At 40.1% G+C, this 25,096-nt stretch overlaps 3 protein-coding genes across 6 annotated transcripts in view; 1 reads left to right on the top strand and 2 right to left on the bottom strand.

Moving 5' to 3' along the window:
- LOC148337804 (storkhead-box protein 2-like) overlaps positions 1–12,646 on the bottom strand; it is a 55,622-nt gene extending 42,976 nt beyond the window's left edge. Inside the window, exon 1 of one of the 2 annotated variants that reach the window (XM_088294665.1) lies at positions 11,676–12,646. In XM_088294665.1, coding sequence (XP_088150791.1) covers positions 11,676–12,015 — 340 coding nt within the window. In that variant the 5' untranslated portion in view covers positions 12,016–12,646. Of the gene's footprint in view, positions 1–1,245; positions 2,327–11,675 lie in introns of those variants that run through there. The other variant, XM_088294666.1, reaches the window with a different exon arrangement.
- Positions 12,647–15,337: 2,691 nt separating this feature from the next.
- LOC148337805 (trypsin inhibitor ClTI-1-like) lies at positions 15,338–17,088 on the bottom strand. Its single transcript, XM_088294671.1, has 4 exons — positions 16,938–17,088; positions 16,710–16,777; positions 15,553–15,662; positions 15,338–15,469 (listed from the first exon to the last, which is right to left on the bottom strand). The coding sequence occupies exons 1-4, from the start codon at positions 16,978–16,980 to the stop codon at positions 15,415–15,417; spliced, it is 276 nt and encodes a 91-aa protein (XP_088150797.1). The 5' UTR covers positions 16,981–17,088; the 3' UTR covers positions 15,338–15,414.
- A 1,045-nt stretch (positions 17,089–18,133) lies between these two features.
- Positions 18,134–25,096, top strand: part of csnk1a1 (casein kinase 1, alpha 1) — a 28,020-nt gene continuing 21,057 nt past the window's right edge. The window contains exons 1-3 of one of the 3 annotated variants that reach the window (XM_088294669.1): positions 18,134–18,853; positions 19,082–19,188; positions 23,777–23,903. In XM_088294669.1, the coding sequence (XP_088150795.1) occupies positions 18,731–18,853; positions 19,082–19,188; positions 23,777–23,903 (357 nt within the window). In that variant the 5' untranslated portion in view covers positions 18,134–18,730. The remainder of the gene's footprint in view (positions 18,854–19,081; positions 19,189–23,776; positions 23,904–25,096) is intronic. The other 2 variants (XM_088294668.1, XM_088294670.1) reach the window with 2 other exon arrangements.

Raw genomic sequence — 25,096 nt, forward strand, 5'->3', positions numbered from 1 at the left:
AAATGTCACATGAGCAAACCCAGAAAATAGGTGAGCAGTGACAGTTGTTAGCTGAGCCCTGAGACACTGTGATGTCATTTTCAGTCGACAGCTAAAATGGCAAAATGGCTGCCCGCTGAGATGGATAAAAACGGGTGGATTTTGCAGCTATATTCATATTCCACAAATGCAATATAAATCGGAATGTTGTGTTTAGACTAAAGGGTGCACATGTAACATATTGTATTAAAGAACATTTTTGACTTGACTTCCCCTTTAAGGAAAAAAAGGGGGCTTCAGCAAAAAGAGCACTTTTTTTTTCATCCAAGGGAAAAGGGCACCCCTTGGAGTCCATGTGTACTCGTGTCGTTGATGGAGATGTTAATAATACAGAACCCAATTCTATAAAATTACTTTTTTACAGTATTTCAAACTTGTAAAAGATCAATTATCCCCAAGCTTTGTTGCTTTATGGCACTGTAAAAAAAATAAACAACAAAATAGCTTCATACTAAAACAGATCACAACAATTTATTTTTGTTGCAAAAATAATTGGCACCAACAATATTTCAGAGTCAAAGAGGGTCTATCTGATGGGGTGCCATTCAAGCTTGGGCCTCAATTGAACACACAAAAACTGCTTGCTGAGTGTTGACTGAGTGAGTTGAAAAGACGAGTTTCGCTGGCAATTGTGTTAGCTTCCGGACATACTTTGTGTGTCCTTTTAATGAATGGCTTGGTTGTTCATGGGAGTTTCTTTTCGGGGTTGCACAGTGCCAAGATGGGAAGGTTGACTTGATAGCGCATGGAAATTGCCAACATTGCCAAAGAAAAATACCTGCATCTCACATGTACAGTACGTGTTATTGAGATGATCATGCAAAACCTATTTTATCCCATAACATGAATAAAGGATGGGACAAATGATAGAATATTTGAATCTCAAAATATTTGATGACATGCATGTAGGTTCTCATTTTCCTCAAAGTTGCAATTACATAGTACATAGACCAAATGGAACCAATCAGACTCACAAGAACGTGTCAAAAGTGCTGGACTGTATCCATGGCAACAACCATCATCAGCTAACTATGGAGCTGTAGATACTCAGTTCTCCTCAGGTTCCCTATTTTTACAATGATTAACATGCTTAACTAAAAAGGTAGTCATTTTGTAAAAAGCAAATTAAATCCAAATGAGAGTCAGTGCCTTTTAAGAAGGTCTGTTAACTCAAAAACAATCTCTCTGGTGATGTGTGCACAGTACCTGTGTGAAAGTAAGCAGGTGGATTCTGACACACGTACTGTGTAGGATAGTGGTTCTTCTTTCTGTGTTTGTGGATTCTGTAGTCCTTTTCGCTGTGACAACGTCGGCTCCTGGGAGTTTCTGCAGTGACTGCTGGTGACAGTAGCCGCTCTGACAGTTCAGTGCTGGGCCATGCCCGCCTTAGTGTACTGCCGTGTGTCTTCTTCATCCTCACCACATTGGGTGGCAGACAAGAAACAGGTGGCAATTTAAAAAAAAAAAAAAAAAAAGCACGCCGACTGTTGCAGCCCGGCAAAAGACTCAGGGGAAATGCTTATCACGTGAATTCCATTCTGCAGAACCAGTTAGTAAAATCAATGCATGAAAATCAAACCACCACCATTTTGTGAAAAAAATAAGAGAATTACATTCATGGTCATGTTGCTGGTGACGTGACCAAAATAATCCTCAGTTTTGATTCAGAAAGGCACGAAGCAGTGAGTACGTCCACAGTCTCTGTGCTTCTTCTCAGGTCACATAAAATGTATGAGCGCACAGCAAGTCATTGGAGAGCAAATACATCGACTGACACAAAGGCATGAAAATAAGACTTAGCAGTGCAGAGAAGCAAAGTCTGTTTTACATTTGAGTGATCAATGGCCACGAAGCTGTTGGAATGGATCAAAGGGGGGTCTCTGGGAAAGAGAGCCGTTGTATCACAAAAAAAGCCTGTGCATCCAAGCGAAGGAAAAAAGGAAGGAGGGAGGGTGCGCTAATACAAAAGAAAGCAAGTGGAGGGAGAAGCGCAAACAAAAAAATATCCATGAAAAAAAACAGATACTGGATGTTACTCTCTTCAACATCTTTCCATCCACATTGCTCCAGGAGTCTGTTGACAAATGTTGTTTTTACTCACTGGGCATAAAACGTCATCATGTGGCACAACAACAGCAGCTTAACCAAGGGATGATGGATGTATTATAGACACAAAAAAAAAAAAAGCAGAAAAAAATAAATCTGCAAATCTGGTAAATCCTGAATAGAGCGATAATTATCTCCGCTTCTCTTTGTCTTCTCTTTCGTCCCTTCACCTCGCTCTCCAGCACTCTCTCGACTGCTCTCTCTGCCTATGTTCAGTGTCGTGGGAGAGGAGGGCGGAGAGGAGGGGCAGGCGTGGGGCAAGGAGAAAGGGGCAGGATTCTTGTGAGCCCACCCCCTTATTTCCCCTTGTTGCAAAAACTGGAGGATGCTGTCCATTCATAGAAAACACACACATCCAAAAGCTGAATTGTCCATGCACAAGGAGGTATATGTGTGTGCGTGCGTGCGTGCGTGCGTGCACGCGTGTCTAATGTCTTATTGGGTAGAATCCAGAATTCCATGAGCCAGCCAATCAGCACAAGTCTCATGTGTGACTTTTTAGTAAGCTGCATATTGACCAAATGCTGCAACCTACACAGCAACACAGGCAATAGGCGTTTTTGTTCTGTTGTCATACTGGCGCATGAGATTTGCATCAATACAACATTGTACTGCCAATCACTCAAGGTTAACTGATTATATCAGATAAAAGAGTAATTTGGAAATTAGGGGTAAATTATACCTGCACTAACAGTAAACAAGTGTTACCAAATAAAAACGGGTCAAATTGATGTCAAAGCCACGTCAGCCAATGAGAACGCGTGTGAGCGTAAATCGACTTCTTCAAGGCTGCAGTCGACTCCCTGCTTGCAGAGTGCTGTACTAAAGGTCGGATAAGTTTACACTTTTACATACTGCTTTATCTAATGCACGAATAGAAAATTGGAGTCGTGTGCAACGTTAAGTCTGTGTCCTCTGACCATTCTCAACGTTTGTTTTGGCGACACACAGTGGTGTTCAAATGAGCAACAACGTAGAAAGTTAACATTAGCAATACATAGGTAAACATGATTGAACTATGAATGATTGCACGATGAAAGTTAATATTCGTTGGCGCATCTCGCAAACATCACTTAAAGTTTTGAGCCAAATCGCTCATTTTGGTACTGCCTAGCTGTGACAATAATTGGAATTTGTACAAAGTAGTATGTTCACAATGCACCTCAATTCCGATTTTTTTGCCAATATGCCACACGTATCTGATTTTTTTCTTGCAGGGTGAATAGTACAATTCCGAATTTTCCAATACGACCGCTCCAAAACCATCAAAATCGATAGTAATGCCACAATTTGCTGATCAATCAATGGCATAACTGATTGTGTCCACAAAATAAGACATTATAGAAAGAACAACTTTGTCCACACCAGGGTTGTTCTTTAGTGCCATACTTAATAAAGTCCATCTATTGATTGTTTATCAGCGTGAATGACAGAATGTTTAATTGTTATTTTCTTCCCCCCAATGTAATTCAATCTGAATCAATAATGGACACATTTTGGCTATTCATGGACCAGGCCATTTTTTATGAATAAGGCTGGAGAGTCAAGGCCGGAACTTAACCAAGATCGCGGCCGGAGGGCGGGGGTCTGAACGGCAAAAAAAGCGTCAAGGCTGCAAAAAGACCAGTCATCCATAGCCCAAAATATGGTATTCCAGCCTATAGTACTCGCCATAATATCCACCAAAGGATGATCAGCGATAGATTGACTTCAGAAAATTCGATTTGACGTTCTAACCAAATAGTCGGCGAAACATTAATGAAATCCTGATCCCTTTGGTGTTGGTGAAAAAGGACGAATGGTTGCGAAAATTTGAACTAGCTATGGACAAATTAGGGGAAAAAAATATGCTACCATCGACAAAAGATCTTTGTTAAAATACGAATTCCTTTAGGATACACTGTATGACGTGGTCGCCACAACGTATAATTCGATGTAACTCCGAAAGATCGCACGGCCTTGTACGAGCAGCCAGTCACAGCAACCTCGAAAAGCAGGTAGTAAAGCCGAGCGTTGGCTAAATGCTAGCACTGTCGCGAACACCGTCGATGGATAGAAGAAGGGGAAAGAAAACGACCTCCGCGCCGAGGATTAAGAAGCCAATACAGTTACGCTTCGATCGATAATGTTGTTCTATCCGAACATTTCAGTCCTTAGAATCTAGCAGGCTAACTCAAGGGTCGCAACCATTTGTCCACCGCGTAACCCACTCAATCCGCCATCTTGTCTTCTCTAGCCTTTCTCTCTGGTTTCCGTTGGAGAAGATTTGCTTGGGTTTGATAGCCCATGGCGCATTCAGGTGCTATCGGAAATAATGGTGTCTTGTCCCATAGTGCATTTCTATGAGCTACACATGAGAGTAAACGCCATTTCGGAATATTTATAATCCACACTGTTTTTGGGTAACAAATGAATAGTCGGTTCTGATTAAAATATGTCATAAAAATATGTAATACGTAAACTATCGTTTTAAATCTTATTTTCACTCTGGTATACTAAAATATAATATGTAAACTATTATTTTAAATATTTTTCACGACTTAATTTGACATAGATATTGAAAATTGTTTATTAATCTTGTTTGGTTCTAAATGTAGGTAGTTCAAAAAGTAAAACGAGTTGTTTCAACCGATAATCAAAACGTACGGATGACTGTACTACAAAAAAATGAATTGGTGTATCAAACACCAGAATTCTTATGTCAATGTTTTGTAATCAAAATGACATAAATAAGAAGTTTCAATTTAAAAACTACAAAAACAACAGGGACATCGCACTCGGAAAGTTAATACAACTTCATGGCTTGGAAAGCATTAACCACTTCAATGGCTCCATCTACCGGTATTGTTGATTTACTCCATAATCCCAGACGGCAATTTTTCTAAAAAGAAAAGGTCTATTCTAAAGTACTGTATTGTACTATAAAAACAGAACAGATGGATCTGAGCAGTGTCTGCAGGCCAGTTTTGACTCAAGTAACCGGGATTTGTTGATTTTGGCATGTGTTACATAGGTTAGCTGATGGCTATAACATCTACTTCATGATACATTCTACTTTTTGAACACATGATCATTATACGTAAAAGGGTGAAACAAGCTTGTAATTGGCTTGATAGATTAGGCTATGAAATATAATAAGTATTACAATTTATTTATACCATAAAATTATGTAACTTTCTTTTAATTACCTCAAAAGTATCGCACAACATGGACGTCATTTGGCAATGTATTACAAATGTCTCCTTACATTTTAATTACAATCTCCCAAATGATTTGCAAAAATGTCCCCTTTTAGGTCAATATTTGTTTCTTTTTTTTTTCAATGAGTGTGCAGCCAAGCCTTGAAAATCTAACCAATCAGAGACATCTCCAAACTACATAAATGGGAAATCACCCAGCTGTCACCCATCAGACGCGACCAGCCAACAACATCCGTGAAGAAATGAAGTTCGTTACGATGCTCTGTTTTATCCTGCTGCTTTCTGGTAAGTTAATTCATGGCTTTGAAAATACATTTTAAGTGCTAATGTTTTTGTTAAAGTAATGTAGAAGCATTTGCCATTTGATTGATTGTAGTCATTATTTTTGAGAATTTTCTGTGAGGGGAATCTAAACTGTTTTAACATGTTTGTCTGAATATGTGCAGTCCAAATCCTGCAAGTGGTGGCTCAGTCTGCAGAAAGTAATCAACAAGGTCGAGATAAACCCATGAAGGTGAGGAAAAGGCTCTCCTCCTTTAAATTAAATTGACACCACAATATTATAACTACTTGCATAATTTAGCAGATAATGACAAAAATGAAAAAGAAAACGGTCTTTTCTCAATAGCCACTCCCTTCAAACTAAAACGTAACTCTTAATGATATGCTGTGTGACTGATTCAGATAGTTCCTTGGTGTTCAGTGTTCCAAATATTGTTCATAATGTGACCAGTAATCAAAAGACCGGTTGAAAAACTGTCCGATCAAAGAAAAATAAGACAACTGAGCATGGAGCAGTTAAGCAAGTTGAGATGAAGAAGGACCAAGCTGGCTGATGCGCACCACACGCAATGGGCGATGACCAAATCTGACAATGACTGTTCCAAACAAACATGGCGAACTTGGGGCTGTCTGCTGGACTTCCTTATCACACTCATTCTCCAAACTGTATTTTGTGTCATCAAATGACCATCTGGCGCTGCACCTTTCATATACAAAGTCGAATCTCACTCGGCACACTCCTTTCATAGTATTGGCTGGAAACGATAATGCTTCATTCCTTTAGAATTAATGCTGTAGCTGCGAATGTATATCATTGTGCAGTGTAGTTCAAAGTTGATAAATGTAAAAAAAAATAAAATGATAGACAAATAATTTTACTCCTGCAAAAGGCATACATATGTCAAGTATCCCACTAGGGCTGGGCAATATGACCTCAAATCAATATCGTGAGAAATTGAGCAATTTTACCTCTAACGATAAATGCACGATAAATTTCCCCCGTGGACTAAAATCAAAATAAATGCAGGAAATGCATATTGACTTTTTTTTTTATTGACCAACTGGTACACATTACTTTCAATGAAAAATAAAAGTACAAAAATCATTTGAATAAACATTCCAAATAGCTTGCTTTGGATGACTTGAACAATGTCACAAAGAAAAAGGGTACCTCTTGCAAAATCTTTTTCTGCAAATAGATTGCGCCAAGATGCTGGCATGATGTAAATAAAGCCAAATAAAAAAAATGCTAAATAAAATGAAAGAAAATGTCAATGCAAGCCAAATAAACAAGTGTGCATCATCGGGGAAACTGTGCTGTCTCGAGTACTCCGGTGCGCAGTCGCCACTTGTCTATGTAATGCACAGTCAGGCTCAATCAGGGATCCATGTTGCGACCCGACCACAAGTCGGTAGATGCAAAATGCTTGACATGTCTAAGCTCCCCGCCCGGTGTAGTCCATATCGGGAAATACGGCTTTCATTAAGCATTTAAATCCTGTGCGCGCCACTGTAACTAGAGGAGCTAAATCTTTAGCTATGTGCTAGGCTATCGCGTCCACCTCTGAGACGTTCTCTCGTATGGTGTCGCTTCCGTTATGGGCTGTTGTTACTTGTCGAACCTTGCTTCTCACTTTGAACTTTTAGCACAGCATGGTTGTGTTGTGGGTGGTGAAAAAGCTTCCGGATTTGAATCGCCAGCTACGACCGCGACGTCTGTTTACTCTCTCGATCAGACGGGTGGAGTCACGTGACTAGAGGCGCTGTCGTCGTCTTAAAGGGGCATGAACATTGTCGCAGACAGAAAAGGCTTTTCTTTTTTTTTTTTTAAACACCGAATTTACCGACATGGGCAAAATGATTTCGGTCATTGGAATAAATTTCGGTAACGGTAAATTTTCGGTTTATCGCCCAGCCCTATATCCCACTAAAATCTTCGTGTGGGATCTGTCAGGGAAATAATCTTTAGATTTGAACATTCCTGATGCATGTACCAGACTCAACAAACTCATACAGGTCAAGCTCATATTGAGTAAACCGTGAGTCAAAAAAAGAAACTTCCATCCTGTTCCTGGAGGGCCGTGTCCTGAATGTTTTACATCTCTCCCTGCTGCAACACACCTGATTCAAATGATCAGAATTGTTATCAAGCTTTTGCAGGCCTTGCCGATTATCGTATTTTATTTTTTCACAAAATTGAACTCACTCAAAATTTAAATATTCAGGTACTATGTTTGTCCTGCGCGCAGTATGGTGGACGACTGGTTAACACGATGGCGTCACAGTGCAGAGGTCATGGGTTCGATTACGGCTTCGACTTTCCTGTGTGGAGTGTGCATGTTCTCCGCGTGCCTGCGTGGGTTTCCTTTGGGTACTCTTGTTTCCTTCCACATTTTTAAAACATGCATAGCAGATTGATTGGACACTCTAAATTGCCCCTAGGTATGAGTGTGAGCGCGGCTGGTTGTTCGTCTCTGTGTGCCATGAGATTGGCTGGCGAGCAGTTCAGGGTGTATCCCGCCTACTGCCCGAAGATAGCTGGGACAGGCTCCAGCACCCCCCGCAACCCTTGTGAGGAGAAGCGGTATGGATAATGGGTGGATGGATGTTTGTCCTACATGTCAGTCCAAATATGTAAAATAAATATAATATTATCTTATATTGAAAAAGTTTAACTCTGAAATTCTTTCACAACGATTGTTTACATTATTTATTCACAAAAATGTAAAAAGGTAAAATTGCACTGTTTCAAAGATATCTTGATGAGCATCACTATTAAAAATGATAAATAAAAAAAAGTTCAATAACAAGGTGATTTTTTTGTTGTTGTTGTTTGTTATGAAAAATTGTTATCAAGTTTTGAGGGGTGGGTGTTTGTATTACAGAATTGGGGTTAAAAATTTGGTATAGTGACAACAGGAACTATTATTACTTCAAGATAGCATGTGTAAGCATATACAGTAATACCCCGCTACTTCGCGGTTCACCTTTCGCGGGTTCAGTGCTTCGAGGGTCTAAAAAATATTCGGGGGCATTGTAGTTTCGCCGAGGGGGCGCTGGAGCGGTTAGACGGCCGGCGTGCGCCAAAGAGGAGAGTGGACGATGAAGAGAGTGGACGAAGAAGAGCACGTTCCCCCGGACACGATTGGTGGCGACGTTTCGCGCGGTTCGGACCGTACCAGAGCTCCGGCCGGCGTGCGTGGCAGTTAAGCCGTAGAGGAGCACCTTCCCCGGGCACGGGCGGTTCCAAGCGGCCCCTAAGTTTAACCGAATGGAAGCTCCGGAGGAGGAGGGCATGCTCGCGTCACAGTTAAGCCGAATAGGAGCACCTCTTCCGCCCGGGTACGAGCGGAGCGTGAGGCTGTCAGTTATGAATGAATAAATAAATAAATGAAGAATGCCACCTTTCATTTCACTGTCATGATCCGTGCCTGTCATGCCGCGTGTGTTTTTGTTTTTTCAGCTGTGTGGGCGTTCCTCCAGCGATCGTCTCGCGCCATGCCGTCAGCTGCTGCGAGACGCGCTGATTACACTGACTATATTGTGATTATAATAAATATCTTTGTATCACCACCTTTTTTCCCGTGTCTGCGTTTGGAGAGTCCTGCTCAATCCTCCAGTTCTGCTGGAGGATCATAACATTCACAGGGCACACCGGACGGCGTACCAGCAGGTAAAAGTCGAAGTAATTAAATAAATACAAAAATAAGTAATTGAATAAATACGAAAATAATGGCTGGGGAATAAAAAAATAAGTTTTAATAATAATTTGGGTTTTTTTTGTTATAACATGAATTTCACACTCTCTCTACCCATATATATATATATATTTTTTTTTTTTTTGATTATTTATTTATTTTTATTTTTTTAAGCATTTTTGAAGGTGCGCCGCTACTTCGCGGATTTTCAGTTTTCGCGGGTGGTCTCGGTCCCCATTAACCGCGATAACCGGGGGTTTACTGTAGTTGCATTAGCGCATTTGCAACCTGCAGAGGGCAGTAAAACGAATTACGCTGTGAAAGAAGCTGACACAAAATAAATAAAAATAGGACATACAATGCAAGCTCATATGACTGTCAATGGGGAAACCAATGCAAGCACAGAGAGAACATGCAAGCAAACTCCACAGGCCAAAAAGGATGGCGGGAGGTGAGATTTAAACTAAGAACCTCAGAACTGAAGCAGACATGTAAACCACAAGGATTCTTCAAATTACTGCTATCATATTTCCTTGACTAATGCTATTGTGACCATCATAACGCTGCCCTCACAACACAACCAGAACACAGTGAGCAATTTGCACTTGAAGGGAAACTGGGAATAGTCTTTTATTTGGCCTAAATGGTATAATTAAAATAAAACATTTTGTAATGAGATGTCAGATAACGTAAGAAAAAAAATAAACAGCAATTACAAAGGCCTTAAGTGTCAGATGCATGAATGTAAAAGTGCTGTTCTTTTAATTCAGTATACTAAAATAAAATTTAAAAATTGTGTCCTATTTTCCATACACAAAGTATTTGCAAATGGCCATTTGAAATATTATTCTACGCAGGAAAATCTGATGCATGATTTCTTAACCATTCACACAAAGAGGTTAATAATCCAGCCAGAAACAGGTCATTTAAAATAAAGAAAATATTCCGAATGGTTTCAGCAGAGACTTTTTTTCCACAACAAAAGTAAAAGGAGCAATAAACTGCGACTGAAAACACTTACAAGCAAATTAAAAGAGAAAAAGTCACGATAATGCCGGTCAACAGCAAATTTTAATAAACAATTGCTTTGTGTGTCCCTAAATGAATTCTTGATGCTGATTTCAAAAATGTCTTTTCTTTTTTCTACCACATCAGGATTTTAAAATCTTTTCAGTTTTGCTATTAGATTAGACCTATAAAAGTTTGCGCAATACGAATTTTCCTTTGTAATTTATACCTATGACATTTCAGAAAAAAAAAACACCCGTTGCACGAGATTTGAAGTCTGCGGGGAAAAAAAATCACCTGTAAAAGAGAACTTAATATAAATATATGCTATGCAATATCCCCTAATGTTTGTTCTTTGTTATTGTTTGTTTGTTTATTTATACACTAAATGCAAGACGACTAGCCTCGACAAGGATGGTTTGAGCTTCTTTCACATTGCATCCTGTACAAAAAAACTAATTTTACTCAATGGGAAGAAAACCCATGGCGGCAGACATAAATCTAAGAGACTAACACAAACATAGCACCCCACCAAACACTATTTTAATTCACCAACTCATTAATAAAGTGAGTTAGTTACTTTTGCTTGCTGCACTGTCCTCTACTGTATATGTACCTGGCTAATGTTAACTCAACTACGTACTAATATAGGAATGAATCCAAATAACATGCACAGCAAGATTATGTTCAGTCATTTTGCATGCTGTAACTAGCTCCGTGCGTGTGCATCTGTGTGTGTGTGAGATGGAAACAGAGTGAGGTGTATGGTAACTGCATAGCGTTTGTAACCTGACCTTGCTGGCGTCTCACATTCCAGTCACATTGATAATAGCAGTGTGTAGCTTTCTTTAAGTGCCCCCAAGCCTGACACAAGCCTTCGAAGACGGAGAGGATGGCAGGAGAGACGATGAGCATTGGGAAGGTGGAAAAATTACTGACTAAGACATGTTATAGTTGTTGTCTTGATGTCAGTAAGGTGTGCAGTACGGTTAACTATCACCCAAGAATGGCAAAGAATCTAACATTAGACTACAACAGCAATTCCAAAGTGAACTGTGATGAGCCCAGGTCTAAATCTCATTGAACATAGCCAATACTTGGACACAGTTTAATCATGACACCAACATCTTACATACTGCTGCAACAGCACCTAAGGAGTGGACAAAAATACCTGTCGACAAGGTCTAATTGTTTGATTACAGTACAAATACATAGCAAAAAGTACCATGATATTTGTCAGACAAAATAATGTGGTGATGCTCAAATGGATGTTGTTATCTGATTACCCATTTATGCTGAGAGGATTTTTAATTGGAATTAATCAGGTACATGGAAAGCTTACCCAGATATTTGATGGTGAAGCCCCTGGGCGGGTTGAGGGACCTCCGCATCCAACCTTCCCTCAGTACCTCCAGGTGGTCCTCCTTTCCCTGTATAAGCAGCACATGCTCGTCTATCCATCCCAGGAAGAAGGTCTCGGACACAGCCTCGGTAATCCGTTGATTCCACGCGTGGCGCTGAGTGTTTTCCGCTTTGAAATCGGCAAATATCTCGTAGCCGGTGTGATGTCTTGGCAGCGCGTCGCTCTCCGACACTCCGGCCGCCCCCACCGCCTCCACAGCCCCGACCCTGGACAGCACGATGGCCAGGGAGTGGGGAGCAATCTGCAGGAAAGACTCCATGGTCGCCTAACTGGCTGCCGAATTCGCGGTTATCATTGTTTTTTACCTCTCTCCAACTGCATCGAGCTCGATGGGCAACAACAAGTCCATGTTAGCTAGCGGCATCTATGCTGTGCAGTAGCCGCATATCCTTCCTACAAGTCAATCGCCATCAAACTAGCAGCCTAGCTGCCGTTGCCTCCCTGCAGCCTCACGCCAAAACCATCCCTACTATTCCAGGTCCGCCTTCGTCTTTTGACGGCTTTTCCCCAACCATTCAGTGGATCGACTGTTTCGCAAAGACTCACATGGAACGAATTCCACCAAAACCACGAGATGTCATTGGAGATTTTCCCTATATCCTATACCTATTCCGTCGTTACCTTTGCATCCAGCTAGCCGGATGCTAGCACATAATGAATTCACCCAGGCAACAGATGCGGCGACCGACCCCTCCTTTTCTCGTCGCCGGGCAGCATCAAGTCCGCTGGGACGCCGGTTCCGTTTTAGTCACCGTTATCAATGCGCGTGACAAAGATTCTCTGAGTGAAGGTTTAATATCCGTGAAGTCGTGCCTGGTACGAGCAGTGGGTGGGCGAGGACACAGCTGAGGTGCGGATCCGCCTCATCCAGGTACGGACAGGAATTGGTACGGTTTGCGTCATGGGGATGTTGACCACAAAAAGCACTGTATTCCCGGATACGTTTTCAAATTAAGACCGTAAAGCAAATACAGTAAAGGGCACCAAGGTGACATATTTTGGCGTTTTTAATTATTCTTACTTCCAGAAAAAAAAAAAAAAGATTTGTTTATTTTGTTTCACAAATACACGTCGTCAAATCATTTGATCATGACGTCATAGCGATGCGGAGGATGGTCAACTCAATATGGTCCAGCTGCAGCCACAAAGGGCGTTTCCGTTTTTTAACAGGAACACCCCGTTCTGAGAACGGGAAGGCCCCCTCACACCAAGGGCCACGTCCAGTGTCGCCTGCCTCAATGGCGTTTTTATGCAATAAGTGTCATGTGTCATTATCCACACCGCTTATCCTGTACAGGGTCGCGGGAGCCTATCCCAGCTGACTACGGGCGAAAGGCGCACTTCACCCTGAACTGGCCGCCAGCCAGTCACAGGGCAGACATAGACACCGTCACTGAGTGTGAACTGAACCCACACTGCCCGCACACAACTCGGGGGAGTGTACCACTACACCATCAGTGACTATGCAATAAGTCAAATACCTCAAACGCAAACAGTCGAGAGAAGGGATTTCTGCATTCTGACGCTGTTCTTAATGTTTTAGTAATAATTCAAAAATTGTTTTTTTCAAATATCTTTGATTGGCTTAACGTTATTGTCATGTTAGTTCTATGTGCTTCTCCAAATGTTTTTTCTGTTTGTTTTATTTATTTTTTTTATAATCAAAAATCACCTCTCGGAGTTGTGCATTTGCGTCTTCATCATTAGATGATGTGATGGTAGTTGTTTGTCAATTGTGCCGTGCCATTCTATTCTAATTTATTTCACACCAAATGGGAAGCGCTTTGTTACAGATCCAGCTGTTGTGAAATGCACTATATAAATAACGTATTGTATTTTTTTACCCACCTTTGCGTTACGATTGGACTGTAACAGCCAATCAGAAACAGCCCCAGTGTCCGACTCCTTATTGGCTAAGAATTGTGGCAGGCGTGAATCAGCGTTTTGTATCAGTAGAGGAGAGAGAAACTGTAAGCGTAAATTCTATTTTGTGCGTACGCATTTTGTACACATAAAACACATTCTCGTATGCGTTATTTGACATCATGCTTACGTAGTTGTGGCATAAATCTAACGCCATAAAATAGGTCGATCATATCACCAAGGCCCACTGCGCAACACTGTCATATTGGGGAACACCCCGGTCATAACTGGATCCTTCTCATTGGTCGACTAAACGCTGACAGTAACGCCCCAGCTACAGCAGGACCCTTCTCGGTCAACAGGTGGCCCAGAGGCCGCAGATGGATTTTTTTTTTACCCCCCAATGCAATTTCAATGGACTTGAATTAAAGCATATTTTCGCTCTTCACAGGCCAGCCTATCCACCGCGAATAACGGGGGTTCACGGTATAGTTTTAAGTTACGTATATCACCCTTCACTACCAGATGGCAAAGATGACTTAGCTGCACTTGCCTCCGGGTCCGAATACTCCAACCTGAGTAGGCCTGAAATTTCTTTTGAGGATTTGGACCGATATGCAGGACAAACATTAAAATTTTGAGTGAGTTAATTTTTGTGAATTAAAAAAATGCATAAAATGCCCTTGCACTTAATGTTGATTTGCTGTTCAATTTTATGCCATCCTTAAATTGTAATTTTTATGCACAGAAGCCCTTTGCACTCTTGAGGTTGGGTCAGAGAGTGTGGCTATTTTTTGTTAAAGAACTGTTATTTTAAGGCTCATAACACTTCTCAAAGCATCTATAAGATGCATTGAGAAGTGCATTATGAACAATGTATCAAAATGGTGATAGGTTGAATGAATAAAATACATGGCATTTCTTTGTCAAATCAGGTTCAGAAGCCTGTGGTTGTCTGTGGCCCCGCAGAACCAGTAGCGTTGAGGGAAAAAAAAGATTTGCCCTCCTCCATCATTTCAGTTGCTCATCCCTGCCTAATATTGTTTAGACATATAGGCAATGATACATTTTAAGTAAATTACCTATTTGTGGTCGGGTTCGTTTTCAATGTAACCAAATTGATAATTCAGATAAATAGCATTTCAATACCGAGTACACATTTTATGTCAATACATTTTGATTTAGGCAACAAATGTTGCAAAATCGTACTAAAAATAATCACATCTAGTGATACCTTAAGGATGCCATTTGACATTTGTAATGAACCCAGTTTCCTTGACTCCTACAACTTTCTAGCATGTAGAACTTTAAAGGGGAAAATACACATTTCATTCTGTTTGACTGATTGTAGTCATTTTTCATTTGATAACTTTAGGTTCATCCTTGGCAGACAAAGTTAAGTTTAACTAGGAGGAAGTGACGTGACAGTCGTACTACGTTGATGAATTCTGCTCAACTTGATTTGCCTGCTTTGGGCTCCAAGATTCAGCATCTATGCCTATCCACTCAAAGCTTCATTAGGATACCTCTCAGGTTCTTGAAAGTGTTGCTGTCAGGGGATGATGGTGCCACACCATGACTTTCATATAGAAGTTACACAGCTTCAATTACATTTCATGCATGCATGTAAATCCTACTGTACAATTCATGGTTTAAACTGCAATGTGATTGTCAGCCACTTTGTTGAGGGTGCATAACAAATATTTCAAAGAACAGCGTAAATGTTCATAGTTTTATTGAGAAGGCAGATTTTTGGTAATAGAATCAGTCGATTACATAGCTACGTGCAACACATTCAGTTACGTTTGCAGCGTCCCTGCCTTGCCACCTTCACATTCTTCATATGCTTTCTGTTGGTGACAAAAAACAAAGGTTTCAGTGCATGGTATCAGGATGTGTGTGTGCACGTGCGTATGAGGGAGACGATACGTGCCTATTTTCCTGGCAGAGAACACACTCATTGGAGTAGGTACGTCCATCAGTGCCGCATACCGGATTCAACTCCTTGGTACAAAACCTGGCTGAATACTTCTCACAGGCAGGCTTGACAAAGAGATGTACACGACTGACTTGTTAGATCAGGAGTCCTCAATCCTGTATTTGGAGGGCCGGTGTTCTGCCCGTTTTCCCATTTGACTGCAGCGCAGCTGAGTCAAATGATGAGATAATAGGCAAGGCCTGCAAAAGCTTGAGAACAATTCTGATCATTTGAATCAGGGGTGTTGCAGCAGGGAGAGATGGAAAACATGCAGGACACTGGCCCACCAGGAACAGGGTTGAAGTTTCTTTTTTGGACTCACGGTTTACTCAATATGAGCTTGACCTGTATGAGTTTGTTGAGTCTGGTACATGCATCAGGAATGTTCAAATCGAAAGATTATTTCCCTGACAGATCCCCCATAAAGATTTTAGAGGGATACTTTTGCAGGAGTAAAAATATTTGGTCTATCATTATTTTATTTTTTTTTTTTTACATTTATCAACTTTGAACTACACTGCACAATGATGCACATTCACAGCTACAGCATTAATTCTAAAAGAACGAAGCATTATTGTTTCCAGCAAATACTATGAAAGGAGTCTGCCGAGAGAGATTCGACTTTGCATGTGAAAGGTGCAGCGCCAGATGGTCATTTGATGACACAAAATACAGTTTGGAGAATGAGTGTGATAAGGAAGTCCAGCAGACAGCCCCAAGTTCGCCATGTTTGTTTGGAACAGTCATTGTCAGATTTGGTCATAGCCCATTGCGTTTGGTGCGCATCAGCCAGCTTGGTCCTTCTTCATCTCAACTTGCTTAACTTCTCCATGCTCAGTTGTCTTATTTTTCTTTGATAGAACAGTTATTTTTTTTAATTGGTCTTTTGATTTCTGGTCAGATTATGAACAATATTTGGAACACTGAACACCAAGGAACTATCTGAATCAGTCACACAGCATATCATTAAGAGTTACATTTTAGTTTGAAGGGAGTGGCTATTGAGAAAAGACCGTTTTCTTTTTCATTGTTGTCATTATCTGCTAAATTATGCAAGTAGTTATAATATTGTGGTGTCAATTTAATTTAAAGGAGGAGAGCCTTTTCCTCACCTTCATGGGTTTATCTCGACCTTGTTGATTACTTTCTGCAGACTGAGCCACCACTTGCAGGATTTGGACTGCACATATTCAGACAACATGTTAAAACAGTTTAGATTCCCCTCACAAAAAATTCTCAAAAGTAATGACTACAATCAATCAAATGGCAAATGCTTCTACATTACTTTAACAAAAACATTAGCACTTAAAATGTATTTTCAAAGCCATGAATTAACTTACCAGAAAGCAGCAGGATAAAACAGAGCATCGTAACGAACTTCATTTCTTCACGAATGTTGTTGGCTGGTCGCGTCTGATGGGGGACAGCTGGGTGATTTCCCACTTATGTAGTTTGGAGATGTCTCTGATTGGTTAGATTTTCAAGGCTTGGCTGCACACTCATTGAAAAAAAAAGAAACAAATATTGACCTAAAAGGGGACATTTTTGCAAATTCTTTGGGAGATTGTAATTAAAATGTAAGGAGACATTTGTAATACATTGCCCAATGACGTCCATGTTGTGCGATACTTTTGAGGTAATTAAAAGAAAGTTACATAATTTTATGGTATCAATAAATTGTAATACTTATTATATTTCATAGCCTAATCTATCAAGCCAATTACAAGCTTGTTTCACCCTTTTACGTATAATGATCATTTGTTGAAAAAGTAGAATGTATCATGAAGTAGATGTTATAGCCATCAGCTAACCTATGTAACACATGCCAAAATCAACAAATTCCGGTTACTCGAGTCAAAACTGGCCTGCAGACACTGCTCAGATCCATCTGTTCAGTTTTTATAGTACAATACAGTACTTTAGAATAGACCTTTTCTTTTTAGAAAAATTGCCGTCTGGGATTATGGAGTAAATCAACAATACCGGTAGATGGAGCCATTGAAGTGGTTAATGCTTTCCAAGCCATGAAGTATTAACGCTCCGAGTGCGATGTCCCTGTTGTTTTTGTAGTTTTTAAATAGAAACTTCTTATTTATGTCATTTTGATTAAAAAACATTGACATAAGAATTCTGGTGTTTGATACACCGATTAATTTTTTTGTAGTACAGTCATCCGTACGTTTTGATTATCGATTGAAACAACTCGTTTTACTTTTTGAACTACCTACATTTAGAACCAAACAAGATTAATAAACAATTTTCAATATCTATGTAAAATTAATTCGGGAAAAATATTTAAAATAATAGTTTACATATTATATTTTAGTATACCAGAGTGAAAATAAGATTTAAAACGATAGTTTACGTATTACATATTTTTATCAGAACCGACTATTCATTTGTTACCCAAAAACAGTGTGGATTACAAATATTCCGAAATGGCGTTTACTCTCATGTGTAGCTCATAGAAATGCACTATGGGACAAGACATCATTATTTCCGATAGCACCTGAATGCGCCATGGGCTATCAAACCCAAGCAAATCTTCTCCAACGGAAACCAGAGAGAAAGGCTAGAGAAGACAAGATGGCGGATTGAGTGGGTTACGCGGTGGACAAATGGTTGCGACCCTTGAGTTAGCCCGCTAGATTCTAAGGACTGAAATGTTCGGATAGAACAACATTATCGATCGAAGCGTAACTGTATTGGCTTCTTAATCCTCGGCGCGGAGGTCGTTTTCTTTCCCCTTCTTCTATCCATCGACGGTGTTCGCGACAGTGCTAGCATTTAGCCAACGCTCGGCTTTACTACCTGCTTTTCGAGGTTGCTGTGACTGGCTGCTCGTACAAGGCCGTGCGATCTTTCGGAGTTACATCGAATTATACGTTGTGGCGACCACGTCATACAGTGTATCCTAAAGGAATTCGTATTTTAACGAAGATCTTTTGTGGATGGTAGCATATTTTTTTCCCTAATTTGTCCATAGCTAGTTCAAATTTTAGCTACCATTCGTCCTTTTTCACCAACACCAAAGGGATCAGGATTTCATTTATGTTTCGCCGACTATTTGGTTAGAACGTCAAACCGAATTTTCTGAAGTCAATCTATCGCTGATCATCATTTGGTGGATATTATGGCGAGCAGCAGTGGCTCTAAAGCCGAATTTATCGTCGGTGGGAAATACAAGCTTGTCCGGAAAATCGGATCGGGGTCATTCGGCGACATATATTTGGCCATCAACGTCACAAATGGAGAGGTAATAGTCGTAATTTTTGAGAACGTACATTGTTTGTCGACGTAACGTTGAAGGTTGAGAACGTCAGTTGAATTTAAACATGGTTTGCTCCGTTATACTGAGCAGAAACCTCGCTACACAGCCAAACTCATTTGCATTTGTTTGAAGTATGGAAAATGACTGTCATCAAAGTTAACTTTTATTTTAAGCTTGGAAATGTAACTGCCACCTGATCCGTGTCATTTGTAGGAGGTTGCGGTGAAATTGGAGTCACAGAAAGCCAGGCATCCACAGTTGTTATACGAAAGTAAGCTGTACAAGATCCTTCAAGGTGGTGTCGGGATTCCACACATACGGTAAGCAAATTCTTGTTACCTTCTGTTTTCCTGGTAAATTATGTAGTAGTCGCTCGTGTAAATATGTAGTTTGTATACGTCAGAGTAGTTAAATATTCGTCGTATTTTTTTGTAAAGGCCTGGCCGTATGCCTAACATAATGGCTCGTGTACTCCTCTAAAGACGATTTCACAATCATCGCTTGGAAATGACCGTCATTGTTTTCCGCAATCACGGGTCGGTTGTTTCTCGCAGTTGTAACAGTGGTCGTGTCATGAAAGTGGACGCGGAGATTTTGTTGTTTTGTTGCGAATAACAGCTGTTAGCGGCGAGTGAAGGCTGCTCTGTGTGGAAATGGCCGCTCCTCTTTTGTTGTGCCGCTCTCAACATGTCTCCCTCCTCGGTTAGAAAATGGCGGCGGAACACAGCAGGGACAACAACAACCTCAACATATAGTTCTGTGTTTGGGTTGCGTCAGTAATGACCGATTACATATTACACTATACTGTGTTTTTAAATATTTGACTGTTTTTTTGTTTTTGTAATTGTCGCCAAGAGTGGCATAAACTGTCACATTGACACTAGGCTGTTGATCGTCTTGAGGGCATTCACAGTAGTTGTACTTCCCTGGAAGAGTCATCCGTTTTCTGCCTCTTTGCTGGATGAGCTGGAGCTATAATATATGATAAATATACGTGGATGCAATATTCCCGAGTTGGTGAAACTGGATAGGACTTTACTTTGTAGAACGTAAGCAAGCTACCAATGCATTGGGATATAATGTAGAAACTATATATATCTAGATAGATAGCTTTACTGCATGTTGTTTGTAGTCTAGATATCATGTTAAGATGTGTAACAGTGGGAAATTGAAACTCATTCATGTTAAACGGCGGTGTCTTACTGTCATGCACACCATAAACAATTGTTGCTGTGATTAGCTAGACTTCCTCTTGATGTGTATATGTAAATAAGTGGGTATCCGAGGCAGAAAAAAAGGTACCCGAATTACTCAAGGATTAATTTCTGCCTTTGACATTTGCGAAACAAACTGAATGGGTTTCAGAAGCCGCTTCACCATAGTGGGTGAGAGTGTGTGTGCACGCGCCAAATGCACACGTCGAGCTGGCTGACTGGCCGAATAGGCAACGAAACAGCGCCAAGTGAATGTTGTAGTATGTAAACAAACACTCATGCAAATGACTGTTCATCAAGTCCGAAACATCTATCGTGTCCTTTTTTTTTTTTTAAATCATCGCGCAATAAGTCAATATAGTAAGTAGGGCTGCACGATAAATCAAAATCTAATTGACATCGTGGTTTGATGTAGTCCGATTATCTAATCGCAAGACAGTGAGGTTTTGTATTGTTTTTCGTCTCTCCCCCGACCATTGCCATTTGAGTGCCAGATGAATTAGCCAACCAGAATTGTCGATGCCCGGGTCTTAATGGCGCTGGCCAGTGTTGTTGGCTAACACGTGTTAGTCTGCGCTCCGGTGCCTACAGTCACAACCCCACCAGTATGAAGCCTATCAAACAGATTCTAAATAAACAGATGAAGGGGAGGCAACAACAAGCGGTCATTCACATGCTAAGCTAAGATCGCTAAGAGTAGCGTTTGCGTTATGAAAAGAATTGGCAGCGGAAAACTTATCTCGTAAGTATTTGTGCGTACCGGCGACATGCTCCCTCTCGGCATCTTTTCAGCACTGATGGCAACATAGTAACTAGTGATCGTGCATATCTGATACAAGCAAAGTTGAATATGCTGCTTTTTCTAGCCCCCCAAAAACTTGGGTGTGTGTGCGCAATCCTGTTCCTCGAGGGCCCGCGTCCTGCCCGTTTTGCACCTCTCCGTGAATCAGCTGTGTTGCAGCAGGGAGAGATGGAAAACCTGTAGGACACCGGCCCTCGAGGAACAGGATTGAGGACCCCTGATATAGAGCGTTCAAGAATGAAGTATTCAATGTGCAGGGATGAATGGGCATGAGACTATGATGATAGTTTTGAGTGCATTTTAGGAGTTGAGTCAATACTAAGTTTTAAAATCAATGAATAATTGTTTTAAAATCATGATTTCAATCTCTATCATAATAATTGATAATCATTCCCACCCCCTTAATTGTTTAGCCCTATCAGGCCATTTTCTTTTTCCCTTCACTCACTTTAGCTGGCTCTCCTCCACCACCAGCATCCACCTCAATCTTCTTTGATTTAAAAAAAAAAAAAAAAATGAAAACAATGAACTTGTCATTCCGGTCTGTGACTCGTATAAGTGGTGCACATGTACACACCTGCATGTGGCCCTACGCGGAAGCAGCAGCCAGCCAATCATTGCAGCGGGTGACGTTAACTCGAGTACAAAGGATGCGTTCGGAGACCAAGACGCGCTCCCCTCTTATTTACAAATGCGTCTTGTGTTATAACCAATCAGTAGTTCTACTTAAACTGTTTGCATTTGTACTGCCTGTCTAGGACTGGGGGAGAAAACAATTTATTTTTTGGGCCCCAGAATCTTTCTGGTCTTCATTGTACTCCATTTACGGAGTTATAAGATACATAAGTCCATCATGTGCATTGCAGATTAGATGTCAAGTTAAGATGTTCAACAGTTGGAAAAGGATTCATTTGTGTTGAACTTCAAAAATGATAAACTTAGCATCACTTCAATCTGGCTAGCAGAGAACAAGTGTGAGTGTGATATAAGTTCTTGTAGGTAAATGTTTTAGAAATCAACAAAAAGATATCGTAGGTCAATGTAATGCGTGTATAGGCTTCCAGCAGGTCGTGGGCTCACTTGCGACCGCCGAGATGCCCTCTTAACCGGCATGCTATTGCAGTTAAAATATTCTTGGTATGGGGCGGGATCAGGCGAGTGTGACAGTCATTCTAGATGCTTTATTGTATTTAATTATATTGTGGGTCTTCTATTATATTTAAAACCAAATAATAATCAAATAGAAATCCTCAGATCCACGACAGGTTATAAGAACAGTCGCGAGAAGCGGCGTACACGACAAGTGCGGGAACCGCAATCTTGCCAGTTGTAATATGAAAATTTGTTTACTTTTGATTGAGAATAGTGTTAATATACATCGACCTTGCCAAACTAAATTCTTATTTGTAGATGCATGTCTATTGCTGTGAGAGAGTTTATCCTCCCCCACAAAAACAAAATCAACTGGGCATTGTGTATGTGCTATATACAAGTGAAAAGAAATCCTAGCTCCTCCAGTGCTCTTCATGTCTAAAGGCACGATTCTGGGTTCTAAGATGGCGATCGTGATGCAACTAGCTTTCGTGTTGCTACCAACTAAGCCGCATAATAGTATATAAATACTGTGATTTAAAACAATATTTAATATTTAAAATTTCACATGAGCCTACCTGTGGATGAAATAGTGCAAGCATATTGTCTCAGCAGCCAAAATGCATGCAAGTACCTGGTGCGTAGCACATCAGTGAATAGGGGCGGTTGAGGCAGCTGCTAAAAATATATTGTCCACACTCTACAAAAAAAAACATGGCAAAGTACAGAATATTTTTTTCTGGGCTTTCGATATCATTGACGACATTCATTATGGAAGTATTTAACATGGCACAGCCCAAAAAAATATTGATAAATTTAAATGGATACAACTCAATATTGAGGATTAAGAAAGCAGGTATGTGGTGAATTCAACACACTCATTACATTTATGGCGAGTAACCAAGCAATATTTTATCTTCCTCTTCAGTATGAAATTATTTTGTGTAAAAGGCTGTTGATTTATTGGGTAGAGTTTCTCTGCAACTTAAGTGTCACATTGTTAAATGTTGTCCAAACGTACAGTAGGACAAGAAGGTTGGGGTGCACAAGATTGGAGAGTGATTATTGCATTATGCACGTAAAGAAATAACATTATCTAATGGAAGAAGTAATTTTTTTTCTGGGGGCAGAATGGGCAAGTTTAATGTGTTCTAATTGATTGTTATTCCACTAGATAATGTCCAATTATTGGGTGGCAAAGGACATTAAAGTTTGCATGACTGGTAATACAATTCCATAAGGGAATTATTGCATGTCTTTGTGATATGAATATTGCATAGGCCATTATCGCGACCTTGTGCATCCCTACAGGAAAGCAATAAAAAAAATACCATATAAGTAATAGCTTATGTTTCTTGACAGTTTAGAAGTTCACATGTAGCAATTAACAATGACAGTTTTGTGTAGTAACCCCCTCACTGTCCACTTTTAAAACCTGTTTGAAGTCATTTTTATTGTTTAGCTTTCAACTCAACATGAGACTGGTCACTGTTCTGCTCTTCTTCTGGTACCTATTGTTTGTGTTTTTATTTGTGTTGTAATTACCCGTTAATTTATATTACACCATATGGAAAGTGCTTTGTTACTGGTCCAGCTGTTGTGAGATGCGCTATATTTAATAAAGTTGCATTGCATTGTAACTAAAGTAAGTTGGAAATGATTTCCAGTATTTGGAGTAAACAATGAAGGCTATTAATATCAGTCTCAGATGAGGAGCTTTTTGTTAAAATTCATAGTTGTTAATAGGCAAAATTTGAATCATGAACAAAAACCTATCCTGATGAATTTGATCTCATTTAGGTGGTATGGCCAAGAGAAGGACTACAATGTCCTAGTCATGGACCTGCTTGGGCCCAGCCTCGAGGACTTGTTCAACTTCTGCTCTCGACGCTTCACCATGAAGACGGTCCTTATGCTTGCAGACCAGGTAGCCAATGCTTGCAAAAAAACATTCACTGCTCACAATAAGTTGGTGGTAGTCGGCTTTTTAATGAAATTTCAGATTGACGCTTAAATGCAATGTAGGTATTAATCAAACCTCTGAAATTTGGAATGCCGTGTTTTTTGGAACCTAAAGTGCACTTAAAATCCTGTTTTCTCGATCTAATCAACAGTCCAGCTTGTATGAGGTGCGCCCTATGAATGGATAAATGTCGGCTTTTGCTTTGATTCTTTAATTCAAATTGCTTTCTTCCATTCACATAATTTTCACCAACATTTTCACCAACATCTAATCGTTAACAGGAGTCTGTTTTCATCATAGCAGAACTAATAATACCTCCTGCTTTCACGTCACCGGTTAGATCCAACATGAGTTTTGCTTTTTAGGCAGCATATTTCCAATGTTATCCAGACTCAAATTAAGCAATTTTGCCTTGCTGTTTGCAACTAAAATGTGAATCTTGCATATCTAAGGAGAACCCACTGAAACCTGTGAATGGGCCGACGTTTTGTGGTAAAACACAGAGCTGCAAAATGTCACGGAATTACGGAGTGTACGCTAACTTATTGCGCAGATCACCAAGCGAAATCTTTCCCAATGTTTAAAAAAAAAAAAAAAAAGTCAGCATGACCGCTACCAAGGGCTTATTTTGCCTCTGCTGCCGCCCTTTTTTATTTGTTTAAATAATTTTAAAAAATTAATTTGTTTTAATAAAAAAAAAATTTTTTTTTTTAGCTGCGCTTCCTGGCACTTGAGAGAAGATGGGTGCGGTCACCCCTTTTTTATGTCCCTCCTATTCAATCAGGGAAGCAAGCCCTTTTGTCTTTTGTGGGGATGGGTTATGTTTTTATTGATACTAGTACTACTAATAACAATTCTGCTTATCGATCGGGTGCCTTAACAGGATTCATATTGGTTATTTTAATGAAATTAAATATAAAATAAATGACTAAAAACTATTTACAGTAAAATAAATTTGAGCAAATACAATTAAACTGTTATATCTTACATAATCCATTATTTTCTTAAAAAGAACGAGCAACATGGCTAGAACATGCTGTTGGGCTGCAAAAAGCACATCTGTGAAGTTCTATATGTTTGTGAAGCTTGCTTGTTTCCCCCTGGCATATAAAGAGACCTTAATAGTCCTACTGTTCAATGTTTTGATACTTTTTGCT

This window comes from Idiotropiscis lumnitzeri, chromosome 4, assembly GCF_059441095.1.
Source record: "Idiotropiscis lumnitzeri isolate Australia: NSW breed Sydney's pygmy pipehorse chromosome 4, RoL_Ilum_1.0, whole genome shotgun sequence".
NCBI lineage: Eukaryota > Metazoa > Chordata > Actinopteri > Syngnathiformes > Syngnathidae > Idiotropiscis > Idiotropiscis lumnitzeri.